This window comes from Heterodontus francisci, chromosome 10, assembly GCF_036365525.1.
Source record: "Heterodontus francisci isolate sHetFra1 chromosome 10, sHetFra1.hap1, whole genome shotgun sequence".
Classification (NCBI taxonomy): Eukaryota; Metazoa; Chordata; class Chondrichthyes; order Heterodontiformes; family Heterodontidae; genus Heterodontus; species Heterodontus francisci.
This window is the reverse complement of record NC_090380.1, coordinates 24,089,143-24,106,087: the sequence shown is the minus strand read 5'-3', so window position 1 is coordinate 24,106,087 and position 16,945 is coordinate 24,089,143. Positions and strand designations below refer to the sequence as shown.

Here is a 16,945-nt window from a genome sequence, read left to right as displayed (position 1 = left end):
ATCGAGAGGGAAGTGTTGGCAGCAACTTGGGCATGGGATAAATTCTCTGACTATGTGCTAGGTCTTCAATTTAAGATTGAAATGGATCATAAACCATTAGTTACACTGCTAAATACAAAAGAACTAGCAAAGCGACCTCCAAGAGTGCAGAGCTATGAGATTCAACACCAAACCAAATATGTTCCCGAGAAACAGCAAATAACATGCGTTATCACACATTACATCAGCAGGGCCTGAAGAAGGTGACATTCCTTTTTTTTTGAGGAAATAGAAATATTTTCTGTAACAACTGCTGATTATTTACCTGCTTGTTATGGCCACCTGGTGAGGAGTCTTGCTGTGGTCAGGTGGGAACCACCCAGTGTTTTTTATTATTAGGGTTTAACCCCTTTTCTGTTTTGTCAAATAGACAGTGACAGGTTTGCTTGTAAGTTTAAAACAGAAGATCAATTATTTATTGAGCAATATGTCCTATCCCAAAATTGTCGCAACTGTAACCATGCGCGCGCGCACACAATCACAAAATTATTACAGTGCAGAAGGAGAGCTTTTGGCCCATCGTTTCTGCACCAGCTCACCGATTGAGCAACTCACCTAATGCCATTCCCCTGCCTTCTCACCATACCTTGCACATTCTTCCTTTTCAGATAACAGTCTAAGTCCTTTTTGCATGCCTCGAAAGAGTCATAGAGTCATTGTTATACAGCACAGAAATGAATGAATGAACCTGCCTCCACCACACACACAGGCAGTAGAGAGGAAAAGGGCTAAGTGATTTTCAGGTGAGGTAAGGTTTTCGAGGTTCATGGTAAACCTGTTGAATTCTCTCGGAAGTCAATTTCTCGTTGCTTGCATTCCTGAGGTGTTTGCAGATTTCTCTCTTTGTTGAAAGTTCAGTTTGAAGACAGAGGATCACTTTCAATTTCACTGCACAAGTTAGAAATTTTGAATTTTCAGCAGGGCTCCTTCCTCTCTTATGGCTTGCTGGATTTTTCTCCCAGTCCTTAGTTGGACAAGCTGGTGATGCTTCTTTCTGAGTGTGTGTGTGTCTCTCTCTCTTTAAGGGCTGCCTTTTTAAGGTAAAAAGTTTGTTGCGACCAGATGAGAAGGGGTCTAGGGGTTCCCTCTCAGCCTTTGCCTGATTTAACCGTAACAGGGTTTAATTTTAACACACTGTTTTTAGCTCCCTCTTAGTGATTCCTTGTTGACTGCTCCAATTATAAGGCAAAGAAATCAAACAGTTTTTCTTAGATTTAAACAAGAACGGTAGAAGTTTATTAATCTTAAACTCTAATCCAGTTAATGACTACGAATATGCGACGTGACCACACTAGCATGCATACGCGATAAACACACGCAGATAGAGACAGGAAAAGTTGAAGGAATAAAGGGGAAAAGTTTGAGGCAATATCTGGTAGTTAGAGTCCTTTAAGTTCAATGTGGAGTCTTTGGTTGCTGGTAAGTCTTGCAATTCTTTGGGGCCCAGTTCACATTTCAACTTGTTCTGATGTAGGAGTATTTTCTCAAGGTTTATGTGTCTTCTGTGGCTCTGGTGACTTGGGAGAAAGTGAGAGAGAAGCTTCCTTGTTCCAGCTTCAGTTGCGCACTGCTTTCTGAATTCAAACTGTCCTGTGGCTAGTTCAAAAAACCTGGACTAGCCAGTTTGTCACGTGACCAGCTGGTTTAACCAGTCAGTACTGGCTCCGTAATTGTATCATCTTAGCAGGGCCTGGAATGTGCTTTCTTACACCTTCAATATCTGGTGATCAAAATACATTTGTATTAATTGGAGCAGGGAATAGCCCTCATTGTATGCAAATGTCTTCCAGCCCAGTGTCAGCTGATCTTCAAACAAATCATTTCTTCACTCCAGCAACAGTTTAAAATCAATGTTCATATGACAAAATTAATGTGTCTCATTCTTGGCAGGTGGGGGGTCTGCATGACAGGTTTATCACATCATTTTCTGGTAGGAGACGCTTTGGTCTCTTCCCCCATGGTGATTGCACAATCGCCCAGGATGAGAATAATCCAGTTATGATGTTTTCACTTGAGTTTTGGATGACCTCAAGTTTACAGAGGGTAGAATGTGGGAGACCAGCCAGGAGTGTGTGTCCAGAGGTAACGAAGGCATGAGAACAGACTTTGGAGCTGGGACCGAAAACAATGGCTTTAGCTTTCCCAATACTTAATTGGAGGAACTTTCTGCTCATCCAGTACTTAAAGGAAAAACCTGCAAGGTTACAGGGAAGCGTGTGGGAGGTGAGTCGGATTAATTAGGATAGCTCTTTCAAAGATCTGACAATCGGATGAATGGCCTCCTTCTGTGTTGTGATTTGATTATACGAATTGAAAATCTAATGTTTCTGCTTGGCATTCTGAGCTTTTAATTTTTTTATCGATCTTAATTCTCTGCCTAAGCTGCATCACCCAAAGCAGAAAGGCTGCCCGCAACACTAGCAGAATTTCGTATCCACAGCTGTTACATAAGTTTCTAAATTCACTTTGAAAAAGCCCTTCAAAACACTCCTACAGGGGATGCAGAGACCAAGTGGGCCCACATCAGAGATGCCGTCTATGACTCAGCTATGACCACCTATGGCAAACGTGTGAAGCAGAATGCAGACTGGTTTCAATCTCACTTTGAAGAGCTGGAACCTGTCATAGCCACGAAGCACATTGCACTGTTGAACTACAAGAAAGCCCCCAGCGAGTTAACATCTGAAGCACTTAAAGTAGCCAGAAGCGATGCACAAAGAACAGCCAGGTGCTGCGCACATGACTACTGGCAACACCTATGCAGTCATATTCAGCTGGCCTCCGACACCAGAAACATCAGAGGAACGGATGATGGCATTAAGAGAGCTTTTGGGCCAACAATCAAGAAGATTGCCCCCCTCAAGTCTAAATCAGGGGACACAATCACTGACCAACACAAGCAAATGGACCGCTGGGTGGAGCACTACCTAGAACTGTACTCCAGGGAAAATGTTGTCACTGAGATCGCCCTCAATGCGGCCCAGTCTCTGCCAGTCATGGATGAGCTGGATGTACAGCCAACAAAGTCGGAACTCAGTGATGCCATTGATTCTCTAGCCAGCGGAAAAGCCCCTGGGAAGGACAGCATTACCCCTGAAATAATCAAGTGCCAAGCTTGCTATACTTTCAGCACTACATGAACTGCTTTGCCTGTGCTGGGTTGAGGGCTCAGTACCACAGGGCCTGCGCGATGCCAATATCATCACCCTCTATACGAACAAGGGTGATTCGCGCTGACTGCAACAACTACCGTGGAATCTCCCTGCTCAGCATAGTGGGGAAAGTCTTCGCACGAGTTGCTTTAAACAGGCTCCAGAAGCTGGCTGAGCGTGTCTACCTGGAGGCACAGTGTGGCTTTCGAGCAGAGAGATCCACCATTGACCTGCAGTTCTCCCTTCGCCAGCTTCAGGAGTAATGCTGCGAACAACAGATGCGCCTCTACGTTGCTTTCATTGATCTCACCAAAGCCTTTGACCTCGTCAGCAGACGTGGTCTCTTCAGACTACCAGAAAAGACTGGATGTCCACCAAAGCTACTAAGTATCATCACCTCATTCCATGACAATATGAAAGGCGCAATGCAGCATAGCGGCACCTCATCAGACCCCTTTCCTATCCTGAGTGGCGTGAAACAGGGCTGTGATCTCGCACCTACATTGTTTGGGATCTTCTCCTTGCTGCTCTCACATGCGTTCAAGTCTTCAGAAGAAGGAATTTTCCTCCACACAAGATCAGGTGGTGGGTTGTTCAACCTTGCACGTCTTAGAGCGAAGACCAAAGTACGGAAAATCCTCATCCAGAAACTCCTCTTTGCTGACGATGCTGCTTTAACATCTCACACTGAAGAGTGTCTGCAGAGTCTCATCAACAGGTTTGCGGCTGCCTGCAACGAATTTGGCCTAACCATCAGCCTCAAGAAAACTAACATCATGGGACAGAAAGTCAGAAATGCTCCATCCATCAATATCGGCGACCATGCTCTGGAAGTGGTTCAAGAGTTCACCTACCTAGGCTCAACTATCACCAGTAACCTGTCTCTAGATGCAGAAATCAACAGGCGCATGGGAAAGGCTTCCACTGCTATGTCCAGACTGGCCAAGAGAGTGTGGGAAAATGGCGCACTGACACGGAACACAAAAGTCCGAGTGTATCAGGCCTGTGTCTTCAGTACCTTGCTCTGCGGCAGCGAGGCCTGGACAACATATGTTAGCCAAGAGCGACGTCTCAATTCATTCCATCTTCGCTGCCTCCAGAGAATCCTTGGCATCAGGTGGCAGGACCGTATCCCCAACACACAAGTCCTCGAGGCGACCAACATCCCCAGCATATACACCCTACTGAGCCAGCGGCGCTTGAGATGGTTTGGCCATGTGAACCGCATGGAAGATGGCAGGATCCCCAAGGACACATTGTACAGCGAGCTCGTCACTGGTATCAGACCCACCGGCCGTCCATGTCTCCGCTTTTAAAGACATCTGCAAGTGCGACATGAAGTCCTGTGACATTGATCACAAGTCGTGGGAGTCAGTTGTCAGCGATCGCCAGAGCTGGCGGACAGCCATAAAGGCGGGGCTAAAGTGTGGTGAGTCGAAGAGACTTAACAGTTGGCAGGAAAAAAGACAGAAGCGCAAGGGGAGAGCCAAGTGTGTAACAGCCCTGACAACCAATTTTATCTGCAGCGCCTGTGGAAGAGTCTGTCACTCTAGAATTGGCCTTTATCGGCCTTCCAGGCGCTGCTTCACAAACCACTGACCACCTCCAGACGCCTTACCCATTTTCTCTCGAGACAATGAGGCCAAAGAAGAAGAATTCTCTGCCTAGAACGACATCAGTCTGTTTCGAATAGTTGAGATTGCTGCTGCCTCTGCTTACTGCAGTCATCTAATTAACAAATTCCCTACTTTATTGTCTGTTGATAAAACTGTTGTGCGGTATAATAGAGCATTCAGAATCTGTTATCAGTACTGTATTACAAGCACATTTTGTCCTCACTGGTGCGAGAATGCTAGAATTCATGCAGGATTGGTGACTGCCACATTTGGGCCTGCATGGTCTAAAGCTGTTTCATGTTCGCTCTACCACTATTAAATAGCCTGAACCATTTCTGGCAATGCGCATCTGAGATGGATATTCAACAACCTATTTCTATTGCAGAACAACTTCAGGTTTGTAACCCAGTCCTTAGTTGTCCTGTTTATCCTGCAAGTTGGAATTAGTAACACTGGAACAATTGTAAATGAACCTTTGCTTCTAAATAGCATTTGTGGTCAAGTAAAATATTGTACAGGCATCTTGGAACATGCCAATTGTAAGGAAATTGTAACATGATTTGATATCTTTTTTTTGAACTGTATAAAAGTCCACAAACTCTACACTACAACCTGGAAGAGCTAAAAGCTATTAGTGGATCTACACGTATCATGATAAATTGAGTAAGAAGTATCAGCTTGGCTGAATTGTTTACTCTATTTCGAGTCCTAAGGTTGTGGATTGAAGCTCCATTCCAGAACCTGTACACCTAATCTAGGCTGGTGTTTAGAGTGTTGTACTGAGGAAGTGCTACATTGTCACATGTGCCATTTTTTCAGATGAGATGTTAAACTGCAGCTCCTTCTGTTCAGGTGGATATGAAAGACCTATTGCACTTGAAGGAAACTTGGTGTCCTGGCTAACATTCTTTCCTCACCTATATCACCAAAAGTAGATTAACTATTTGTCTATTCGTCCTATCAACACCTTTACTTTTGTTATCTCCTGCCCTACCCCCACTTTATTGCTTAAAACCTATTACATTTCTAACCTTTGCCAGTTCTGATGAAAGGTCACTGACCTGAAATGTTAACTCTGCTTCTCTCTCCACAGATGCTGCCAGACCTGCTGAGTATATCTAGCATTTCTTGTTTTTATTTCAGATTTCCAGCATCTGCAGTATTTTGCTTTTATTTAACTATTCATCTCATTGGTTGTTTGTGGTACATGCTATGGGCAAATTGGTTGATTCTGCCTCTATTTAATAGTGACTGTACTTTAAAATTAATGCATCGGTTGTGAAGTACGGTAGGGTGTCCTGAGGCTCTGATAAGGTGTTATATGAATGCAAGTGTATTCATAAATTTCCTCGTGGGAGATGATGCAACTTGAACTATCTATCAAGTCCATCTTGCTGCCAAGACCCTGCTCTACACATATCCATAAAGAGCAAGGGTGCTACTTGTAATTAAAAAAGTCTTAATTAACAAGAGAAGTGAGATATTATACAAAACTGAAAGGAAGGGCATACACGAAGACAAAGAACTGTAGAGCTCCTGTGGACTTGAAAAGATATAAAGATCAACAAAGGGATACAAAAAAAAGTGGCGAGCTGCAAAAAGGAAATGAGATAAAAAAACTTACAAGGAATATCAAGGACAACGCTTTTCACAAGTATATTAAGAGAAAGAGGGTGACAGAGTAATGTGGGCCCGTTAATGACAGACACAGGTGATATTGTAATGAAAATCAAGAAATGGCAGACGTAGAGGATGAAGATGAAATACCAGAGATGCAAGGAAAACTAAAAATAAATCAAGGGAATGAACTAATTATAGTTTCAATGCAAATAAAAAGATGGATTTGGAGAAGCTACTGTTATTAGAGACACAAATCTCAGGACCTAATGGCTTCCACCCCAGAGAATTAAAAGAATTAGGTAACTAGGTGAGGATATTGTTGATGCGCTAGTCGTGATTCAGGAACTGTCCCCGGGATTGGAAAATTGCCACTATTTTAGAAGGGTAGGAGAGATCAACTAGGAAATTCTCCTTTTCTTAGGCAGTCCCTCAGGGTTGAGGATGACTTGCTTCCACTCTGGTTCGATGGGTTCTGAGATGGCTGATGAGTCCAATGCATGAACTGCAGACTGTGTCACGTGATGGGCAGGTGCTGCTTGAAGGGTCAGGTCGATGAGCAGTTTGGAGGTTTGTGCACTCCCTCCAATGCCTTGACTTCGTCTCCACATGAACCTGAGAATGTTCCTCGAGGTGTACAATGTTTTTGGAAATTAGCTTTTTCCATCCAGGACGGTCACGAGCCAGGGACTCAGAAAACTCAATGGGGATGTTTGATTTCTTCTGGGCTGCTTTGAGGACATCTTTAAAGTGTTTCCGCTTCCCTCCGGGAGTCTCCTGCCATGACTGAGTACTGAGTAGAACAGCTGCTTTGGGGAGTCTGGTGTCAGGCATGGAAACAACAACAGAGCTGGTTTTGAGTGATTAGCACCCAGATGCTGGGCATGTTGGTTTGGGAGAGGATGCTGCTGTTGGACCACCTTTCTTGCTACTGAATTTGGAGGATCTTGCGGAGGCACCTCTGCTAGTAATTATTGAGTCCTTTGAGGGGCTGGCTGTAGGTTGTATAAGTCTCTGAAGCATATCGGAGCACAGGGATCACTGCTGCCCAGTAAACCATCATAATTTTGGGGTTGAGATCCCCGATCCTCAAGTAATCTCCTCCTCAGTTGGCCGAAGGCTGAGCTGGCACATTGGAGGTGATGATGAAATGTTAGGCCTATTCATCTAACATCAATTGCAGGGAAGTTACTAGAACCTGTTATTAGGAACAGTGACTGAGGACCTGGACAAATATGGGCAGATCAGAGAGCTGGCTTGGATTTGTAATGGGTAAGTCATGTCCAATGACTTAGTTGAATTTCTTGAGGTGACAAACATGGTAGATAAGGGAGTGCCTATGGATGTTACATGAATTTCCAGAAGGCATTTGTCAAGCTGCCACATAAGAGACTATTAACAAAAATAAGAGTGCATAGAATTAGAGACCACCTATTGGCTTGGATTGGGAATTGCTTTGGAGGTAGGACACAGAGGAGGAATAATAGGGTCTGTCATCAGATTGGCAGGATGTGGATAGTTGTGCCCTTTCCCCAAGTATCTGTACTGTGGATGTGACTTTTCACAATTTATAAAGAAAAAATAGAGAGCCATGTATCTAATTGCTGACAACACTGTTAGATGTCACAGTAAATAGTGTAGCTGGGAACTGAATGTTGCAAAGGGCCATTGATAGATTAATTGAGTGGGTGAAACTGTGGTAGATAGCTTTTCAATGTGAAAGTGTGAAGTTATCCACTTTGGACCTTTTTTTAAAAAAAAAAGGATAGATCAGTGTATCTTCTAAATGATAAGCTTAGGAATTATGGATAAGCAGAGATTTTAGGGGTCCAAGTACAGAAATTACAAAGATAGTGGACAGGCACAAAAAAAATGAAAAAGCTAATATAAAGGGATGGAAATTATGTTACAGCTGTACAAAGCTCCAATTAGAACCCATCTGGAGTATGGCACTCAGTTCTGGGTGTTGGCCTCGGAATGGTTGCAGCACAGATTCACCAGCATGATACTGGGACAAAAGGGTTAAATTAGACCGGTTGCACAGACAAGGCTTGTATTTCACTTAATGTAGAAAATCAAGGGCGATCTAATTCAGGGATTCTCGACTTTTTTTGCCTCTATGGTCCCCCTCCCTTGTTAAAATTCCATGCATCTGCTGTAACACGTGTTTTTTTCTGTATAAAAATTAGTTATACCATTAGTCATATTCATTGTTTTAATTATTGTGAAATTTGATGCTGGTGCTAAGCAACAATTCTGTCAAGATGTGGAATTGTCTTTGACAAGCATAGATGCAAGTCATAGTCAAGTGTTCAGCCTGGGTCAGTTCTTTGTTTTACTGTTGTGGCTAAAGATCCAGCTTTGCAGTAGTAGGTTGTACTAAATGGAACCAGCACTTCCAGTGTTACAGAAGAAGCAGTGGTGTATTCAGTTGCACCAAAGTCAATTTGATCCTGCTTCATGTGATGTCGACATACGTGCTCTTTCCAGCAGGGGTCATTGGATGAGAATCAGGAGTGGGAATCCTGGCTGACTTTATTTAACCTTCCAACAGATGTTGGAGGCATTCTCGCTGCCATTTGACACAGGACATCTAACTGAGCACAGCTCAGGAATCTAACCAGGACTTTCCTGTGTTAGTATCACATTGGGTTAGTGCATTTACAAAGCAATTTATCAGTGAAGGCCTATTTATTCACTTTATATATCTACATGTATGACAAAACACACACTGCCAAGTAGGTATCCCATATACAGCATGAATTACTTTGGTTAGATGCAAATCAGCTTTGATTTTTCTTAGAGATTGTACAAAAACATATGTCTGCGTACACACACAAAACCATCTATGAAAACCAATTAGTTCAATATGGTTTGTATAAATTACCCATCAAGTCATTGTTTATACAAGTAGTTACACCCTGTCTTCCTTCCCCTTACGTGTAATTTATATGTAGTCAATTGTATTTGCATTGAGGTGTGTCTGTTAAACATAAACCCAGCGAATGCTGCTCCTGTTAATAATTGAGGCAGCAGTGAAAGCGAAAGTCCAATGAGAGAAAGAAAATGAAAGGGGAGATTGTTTAATCTGGGCGGGGGTGGTGAAGACAAGTGATTGGATTGAAAACATTTGTAACAGGAACTGGACTTTGGGGAAATTAGAACTGGAACCAATTAACAGATGAGACAGGTGTTTGGTCGGCTTGGTCCCAGTGCTGAAATTTTTCTCGCCAAGGTAAATTTTGAGAACTTTGAGATTCTTGAAATAAAAAAAATGTCTGGCAATAAAATGAAGAAACTTGCGATCAAAGATCACTGAACACAGATTAAAAGTGGGGAAACAATCAGCAGTGAGCTGAATGAAGGTGGATGGGTTTTGATAAATTTATAGGGAAGAGTAAATGTGGTATTGGGGAATGGGAGGATGGGGAAAGGTTTGTGTTTGAATATCAAACAAGCAGCTTTGCTGAGGATATTTCTGGTGATTGGAGAAAGATCACAGATATATCTGTTTGGTTAAGTATTTAAAAATAAAAAGACACTTTCTATAGCCGGAAGAGGGAAATTCACAATGTAATAGATTCTGGGGTTTGTGGATAGAGATTCCCATTTTCAAAAGAGGATCTATACCCTGTAATTATTTTTGGATCCCCTTTGAAACCTCCTCATGGATCCCTAGGGTCCATGGACCCCAGTTGAGAACGCCTGATTTAATTGAAGTGTTTAAGACGATAAAAGAATCTGAGGGGGTTCTGGACAAAAGCTATTTCCACTGGCAGGAGAGTCTATAAGCTTAAAATTAGCGTTACGCCATTCAGGGGTAACGGCAGGAAACATTTCTTCTCACTAAGGGTCGTGGAAATGTGAAACTGTTCCTCCCCCACCTCCCAAAAATGCTGTTCAGCCTAGGTCAACTGAAAATTGCAAAACTGAACTGATACCTTTTTTGGTAGGCAAAGGGTATTAAGGGTTACAGAACCAGGGCTGGTAGATGGAGTTAAGATACAGGTCAGACATGATCTAATTGAATGGTACAACAGGCTTGAGGGACTGAATGGCCTATTCCTGTTCCTATACCTACAGATTTAGTGTACCAACACTCCTGGTTCTGAATGTGCTCATCATACTTTCCTCACAGGTTAAGGCTCTCGTATTGCCACCAGAAAAGCAAATTTTCAAAGGTTTTTGGAAAGTGGAAGTGTGGATATACTATAATGTCACTCTGAGGTTGCATGCTGGTCTCTTTGGGGTACAGCACCAGGCAAAAAAAGTACTATGTTTGCAAGAAGTATGTGTTGTGGGCATTTGACCACTATTGTAATGAATGCTGAGTGTATTCCGTAGGATGGTGGATCTAGCTTTGCCTATCCTTATGCTTCTCTTGAATCTGAGCCGACATTCTGACCCAATGTCCCCTGCGTCATAAAGGCCATCATCTTCCACCTTTGGAACATCAATCGTCTACATCCTTGTCTTAGCCCATCTGCTGCCTTCATTGACACAAGACTTTACTATTCTGATGCTCTTCTGGCTGGCATCCTATCCTTCACCCTCCATAAACTTTAGCTCATTCAAATCTCTACTGTCTGTATCCAAACTGTTCCCCCCCACCCCCAATCATCCCTGTGCTCACCAACTTAAGTTGGTTCTCTGTCTCCCGGTGCCTCTTCATTGTTCAGGTCCCTCAGTTAGCCTTGCCCCTCCCCTAGCTCTACATAACCCTCTAAGTTCTACATTCTCCCAATTCTGGCTCTTGCAGAACCCCCAACATCCTTTACTCTCTCTGGCAGCTGTGCCTTCAGCCATCTAGACCCTGAGCTCTGGAATTTTTTCCTTAAAACTCAGTCTCTTCCATTAAAATCTACTTTTCAGAACAAATTTAGTTTCAGAAAATTTTATTTTTTTAAGAAGTGGGTTCTCGTAAGTAACATGGCAGTTGTATCAATGTACAATTAGATTAAATTCTTGCTGTTTAAGTATAAATTATTAGTCAAAACATGCTTTATTTTCACTGAAATTCTTTCATCTGAGTAATCTTACTACTTGAATGAAACCCAAATCAGAATTGTAAAAAGGCATTGATCTACAGATAATTTAAATAAAAACATTGTCTCCTCTACAGAAAACCCTGTCTGACTCAGGTTTTAGTAGTACTCTTAGTGTTTATTTCTAGTTAAGTATTGTACAGATGTCTGTATGAATAGCTCCACTTCGCAACATTATGCATACCTACCTCCAGCCAGAAGGTTAAACTTGTTTTCAGTTTTTTTTTTACTGGGAGGTATGAAAGACTGCTACAACTGATTTACCTTAAGCTGCTATCAATCTGCCTGTATCAGCTGTTTGCATTACCAGTGAGGTTGGTTGATTTTGGAAAGTCCTGACCTTTGAGAGAAAATTTCAGGTATAAATGAAAAGGAAATATGCCATTACTTATTTACACATTTCTTCTAAATAGAAATCTGTGTAGAAGCATCTCCAATTAACAACTTTGTTAATGTCACATCAGAGGTGTCTGGGAAAATAAAAATATTACCACTTTTTTCCTCAATTGTACTGTACTTATCACAAAGATAAATCTGAAAAGCAAGCTGAGCATTTTAGCCCTGATAATTTGTAAACTGTCCTTTTTAAAAGTTGTTTTCTTATAGAATGCTACTGCTGTGACCACTTTACTGCTTTCCAGCATTTAAATTTATATTGCTCATAATTTGATAACGCCTCATCATTAATATGACCATTGTTAGTTGAACAAGAAGGGTAGCAGGGATAGACCAGGTAATTACAGGCCAGTGAGTCTAGCATCAGTGGTTGGGAAACTATTGGAAAAAATTGAGGGACAGGATTAATCTCCACTTGGAGAGGCAGGGATTAATCAGGATAGTCAGCACGGCTTTGTCAGGGAGAGATCGTGTCTAACTAACTTGATTGAATTTTTCGAGGAGGTGACTAGATGCGTAGATGAGGATAAAGCAATTGATGTAGTCTCAATGGACTTCAGTAAGGCTTTTGATAAGGTTCCACATGGGAGATTGGTTAAGAAGGTAAGAGCCCATGGGATCCAGGGCAATTTGGCAAACTGGATCCAAAATTGACTTAGTGGCAGAAAACAGAGGGTAATGGTTGAAGGCTGTTTTTGCAAGTGGAAGCCTATGACCAGTGGTGTACTGCAGGGATCGGTGCTGGGACGCTTGCTGTTTGTAGTGTACTTTAATGATTTAGACGTGAATATCGGAAGTATAATTTCGCAAATGACATGAAAATTGGTGGTGTCATAAATAGTGAGGAGGAAAGCCTTAGATTACAGGATGATATAGATGGGCGGAGCAGTGGCAAATGGAATTTAAACATGCAGAGTGAGGTGATGCATTTTGGTAGGACTAACAAAGCAAGGGAATATACAATGGATGGTAGGACTGTAGAAAGTACAGAAGGTCAGAGGGATCTTGGTGTACTTGTACATAGATCACTGAAGGCAGCAGCACAGGTAGAAAAGGTGGTTAGGAAGGCATATGAGATACTAGCCTTTATTAGCCAAGGCATAGACAATAAGAGCAGGGAGGATATGATGGAGCTGTATAAAACACTAGTTAGGCCACAGCTGGAGTACTGTATACAGTTCTGGGCACCACACTATAGGAAGGATGTGATTGCACTGGAGAGGGTGCAGAGGAGATTCGCCAGGCTTTGCCTGGGCTGGAGCATTTCAGTTATGAAAAGAGACTGAAAAGGCTAGGGTTGTTTTTCTTAGAGCTGAGAAGGCTGAGGGGGGAATATGATTGAGGTATACAAAATTATGAGGGTCATTGATAGGTTAGATAGGAAGAAACTGTTTTCTTTAGCGGAGGGGTCAATCACAGAGGGCATAGATTTAAGATAAGGGGCAGGAGGTTTAGAGGGGATTTGAGGAAAATAAATTTCACTGAGGATGGATGGAAGGAATCTGGCACGCACTGCCTGAAGATGGTAGAGGCAGGAATCCTCAACATTTGAGAAGCATTTAGATGAGCACTTGAAATGTCATAGCATTTGTAGGCTACGGGCTAAGTGCTGGAAAATGGGATTTGAATAGTTAGGTGCTTGATGGCCGGCACAGACACGATGGGCTGTTTCTGTGCTGTATAACTATGACTCAGCCAGGTAACAACTTCTACTCGTTTGCATATGCACAACTAAGATGTTGGAACATTAGATTTATTTTATGTAAATACAAATGTTTAAAAATATAGATGCTCTTTCTAACCAATTACTGTACATTTCCATTTCTAGATCAATTTAAAAATAAGCCCCCTCAGTAAAAGTAATGCCTTGGATTAGATCTCTTGTAGCTTTGACAAACTGGTTACATTGGTTATTAACAATGTTCGTTATTAATCACCCCGTTACTGCATTAAATGGGAAAATTAAAGAATACAATAGTTACATGAGTGAAACAGGAACTGTTTCCTTTGAGATCTTTCTCGCCTTGAGATATGTGGCTACCTGTACTCAGTCTGGAAACAGGAGTGGAGAACCATTAACGACACCCACTGACGGTGATAATTTGTGTTGCAGATTTCAAGTACACCAGGTCATATTTGCAGAAACTTTATCCCGCGCTTGCAAAACAATAAAAAAAATATGCTTGAGATATCAATTTGTAATTTAGTCTCAAAGTACATTCGCTAACAAAAAAAAACAGCGTCCCAACTTTTAAACAGTTGACTCTGAATTGAGCACTTTGCATTTTAGTGTCCGGAGGTTATTGGTGAGGAAGCTAGCAGTGTGCAAAGTATCAGAGAAGTCCGAGTCGAGCCTCAATGACTTGGACTTCCTCTTGATGGAATTCTGAAAGGTTTCTGAAGTGAAGTAGTAAACAATTGGGTCAAAGCAGCAGTTGGAGACGGCAAAGCACAGGGTGATGGGATACATTGTTTTAACTATGGTCACCACAGAGCAATCCCTCACTGCTCCAGTCCTCACCAGCGAGTACATTACCAGGGTTATATTGTAGGGCACAAAGCAGCAGATAAAACTGAGGAAATGGACCACAATCATTCTGAGGATTTTCGTCTTGTTGATCTTGCTGCGGGAAAGGGTAAGGGGCTGCCTTAAAGTCTTCAGCACCATTGAAAAACAGAAGAGGTTCAGCAGCAGAGGGATAAAGAAGCCCACGATCTCAATGAATATGACTATCTTTGACAGGAAGTTTTTCCAGATGTCGCTGGAGAATTTTTCGAAGCAGGTGTTGGTCTGATTGTCTGTGCTATTGGTAGTTACTAAGAAGGTTGCCGGCACACTTCCGGTGAGCACCGTCAGCCACACGGCCACACACACAATGATGGCGTTTCTTCTCGTCCTCAACATCCTCGACCTAAAAGGGTGGACGATGGCCAGGAATCGGTCGGCGCTAATGCAGGTTAGGAAGAGGATACTCCCATACATGTTGGTGAGAAACAGCGTCCCCGAAAGCTTGCACAGTAAATCCCCAAAGGGCCAGTTTTTGGTCGCATAGTAGAAAATCCGAAAGGGCAGCGTGAAGACGAACAGCAGATCTGACACGGCCAGGTTGGTCATGTAGGTTATCGTTTCGTTTCGGAGTTTTAAGGAACACCTCAAAATGTACAGGGCCACAGAGTTTGACACGAGGCCAATGAAAAATACCATGCTGTACACGCTGCTATACAATGGGTACTTAAAGGAATCGTCAGGGGTACACACACTGTTGTTTGCGACTGCCATGGTGAACACTGGTCCTGCTAAAGTTCTGCTCCCTTTCAGATCACTATGAAGATTTTGTCCCTGAGTTAGGTTTACCGTGGAGTTGCATCTTGGCTTTTTTTGCTGGATCTTTAAAGCGAGCATTCGTTTTATTGTAGGGAGCACGGCTATCTATTTAGCACTGGCTTCGTTTGACTGCCAGTCAAACCCATTTCTGCCGACAAGTAAACCTGATTTAACAGAAAAGAGACATTCCGGGTTTTAAATCTGTCTGTACAAGAGCAGTTCAGTACTGACCCGGGTTGTGCAGCTGTACAATAGGAATTCCGGTCTTGAGAAGCAGAATTCTGGTCATGTAGAACAAAGATAAGTTGCTCAGTATCTTGTAAGAATATTAAACTAAAGCTGATGAGAAGCGTATTCCAATTTCCTCAGACATCCGTAACAAAGGACCTTTGCAAATCGCTTAAAGCAACACGTCTCTCTGCCGGCTGTTAAACAGGCTTTTCAACTCCCCGCAGTGCCCGCACGAAATAACTGAATTCGGATAATATGTCCCAACCTTGTGAAAATCGTTATTAGCTGACTTTCCTCCCAGAGGCAAATGTCATTGGTTGAACAAAAAGTATTAAGCATGCAAATAAGATGATGTCATAAGATGGTTGGAATTGGACAAAGAATGGGCTCAACCCATTTTGTTTGCTGTGTTTGGTGGAATGCATACCAAATACCTTCAAGGCCAGCAACTACTTAACAGAGCAGGAATCCTGTGTTGTTAACTATTTAAGTGCTGAATAATTTTTCTACTAATTAGTGAGATTTGACATGATCATCTCAATTAAGGTATGAACAGTCTGCATTCACATAGCAGCTTTAATGTAATAATACATCCTGAATTGCTTGTTCCCTTTTTAATTGAAATTCTTTGTGACTATGACTCTTGAAGGGCAGCCATGCCTGCTCTCTCTTGTGCCCACACTCTCATTTGCATGTTGTTGCTTTATAATTAGATCACAATTTGACCATGTTTTGGACTTTAGTGCATAGAAATGTTTAAATTGGTTTAGGCTGGAAACCCTGCATAGCCTTATCCTGTTTCATGCTTTTACGTGTTATTGAGAGATACATAAAGTTATTCTGTACAATTTGAATTTCCTTTTCCCCATATTACTTCAATATACATAAATATTTGTCTATTGTGAGGTTTAATATATTAGATGCAAAATGTCCGGTCTCAAACACATGAATATAAATTTGCACCTGATTCTTCAAATATTATGCTCATAAAACGGTATGAAATCATAGCTGAACCAGTGGGGAATCTACTAATGAACAAGCGACAAGTAGTCATGAAAACTTGATAAAGAAAGCAGCAAGCAGCTGCCAATAGAAACACTACAAAGAAAAAGGGGAGCCAATTAAATCATTTCAAATCTTTCACCACTATAATACTTAGTACTAGAAATATAGTTTCTAAGCCAAAAAGATAACCAAAATTGCACAATTACGACAGAATCAACAACAATTTGCATTATATAGTACCTTTTAACGTAGTAAAACATCCCAAGGTGCTTCACAGGAATGTCATGACACCGAGCCACATGAGATATTAAAACACGTAGGTTTTAAGAAGCAGAGAGAGGTGGAGAGGTTTTTGGAGGGCTTGGGACTGAGACAGCTAAAGGTGTAGTGGAGCGATTAAAATAAGGGATGCAAAGAGGCCAGAATTGCAAGAGTACAGAGATCTTGGGAGTGCTGTAGGGCTGGAGGAGATTAAAAGAATAGAGAGGGGCGAGGTTATGGAAAGATTTGAAAAACAGG

General features: G+C 42.1%; 2 protein-coding genes across 3 annotated transcripts in view; one reads left to right on the top strand and one right to left on the bottom strand.

The window, feature by feature from the left end:
* Positions 1-16,945, top strand: part of rb1 (retinoblastoma 1) — a 274,361-nt gene that overhangs the window by 171,325 nt on the left and 86,091 nt on the right. The window lies entirely within an intron of this gene.
* Positions 13,605-15,694, bottom strand: LOC137374345 (lysophosphatidic acid receptor 6-like). Its single transcript, XM_068040274.1, has one exon. The coding sequence runs from the start codon at positions 15,266-15,268 to the stop codon at positions 14,117-14,119; it is 1,152 nt and encodes a 383-aa protein (XP_067896375.1). The 5' UTR covers positions 15,269-15,694; the 3' UTR covers positions 13,605-14,116.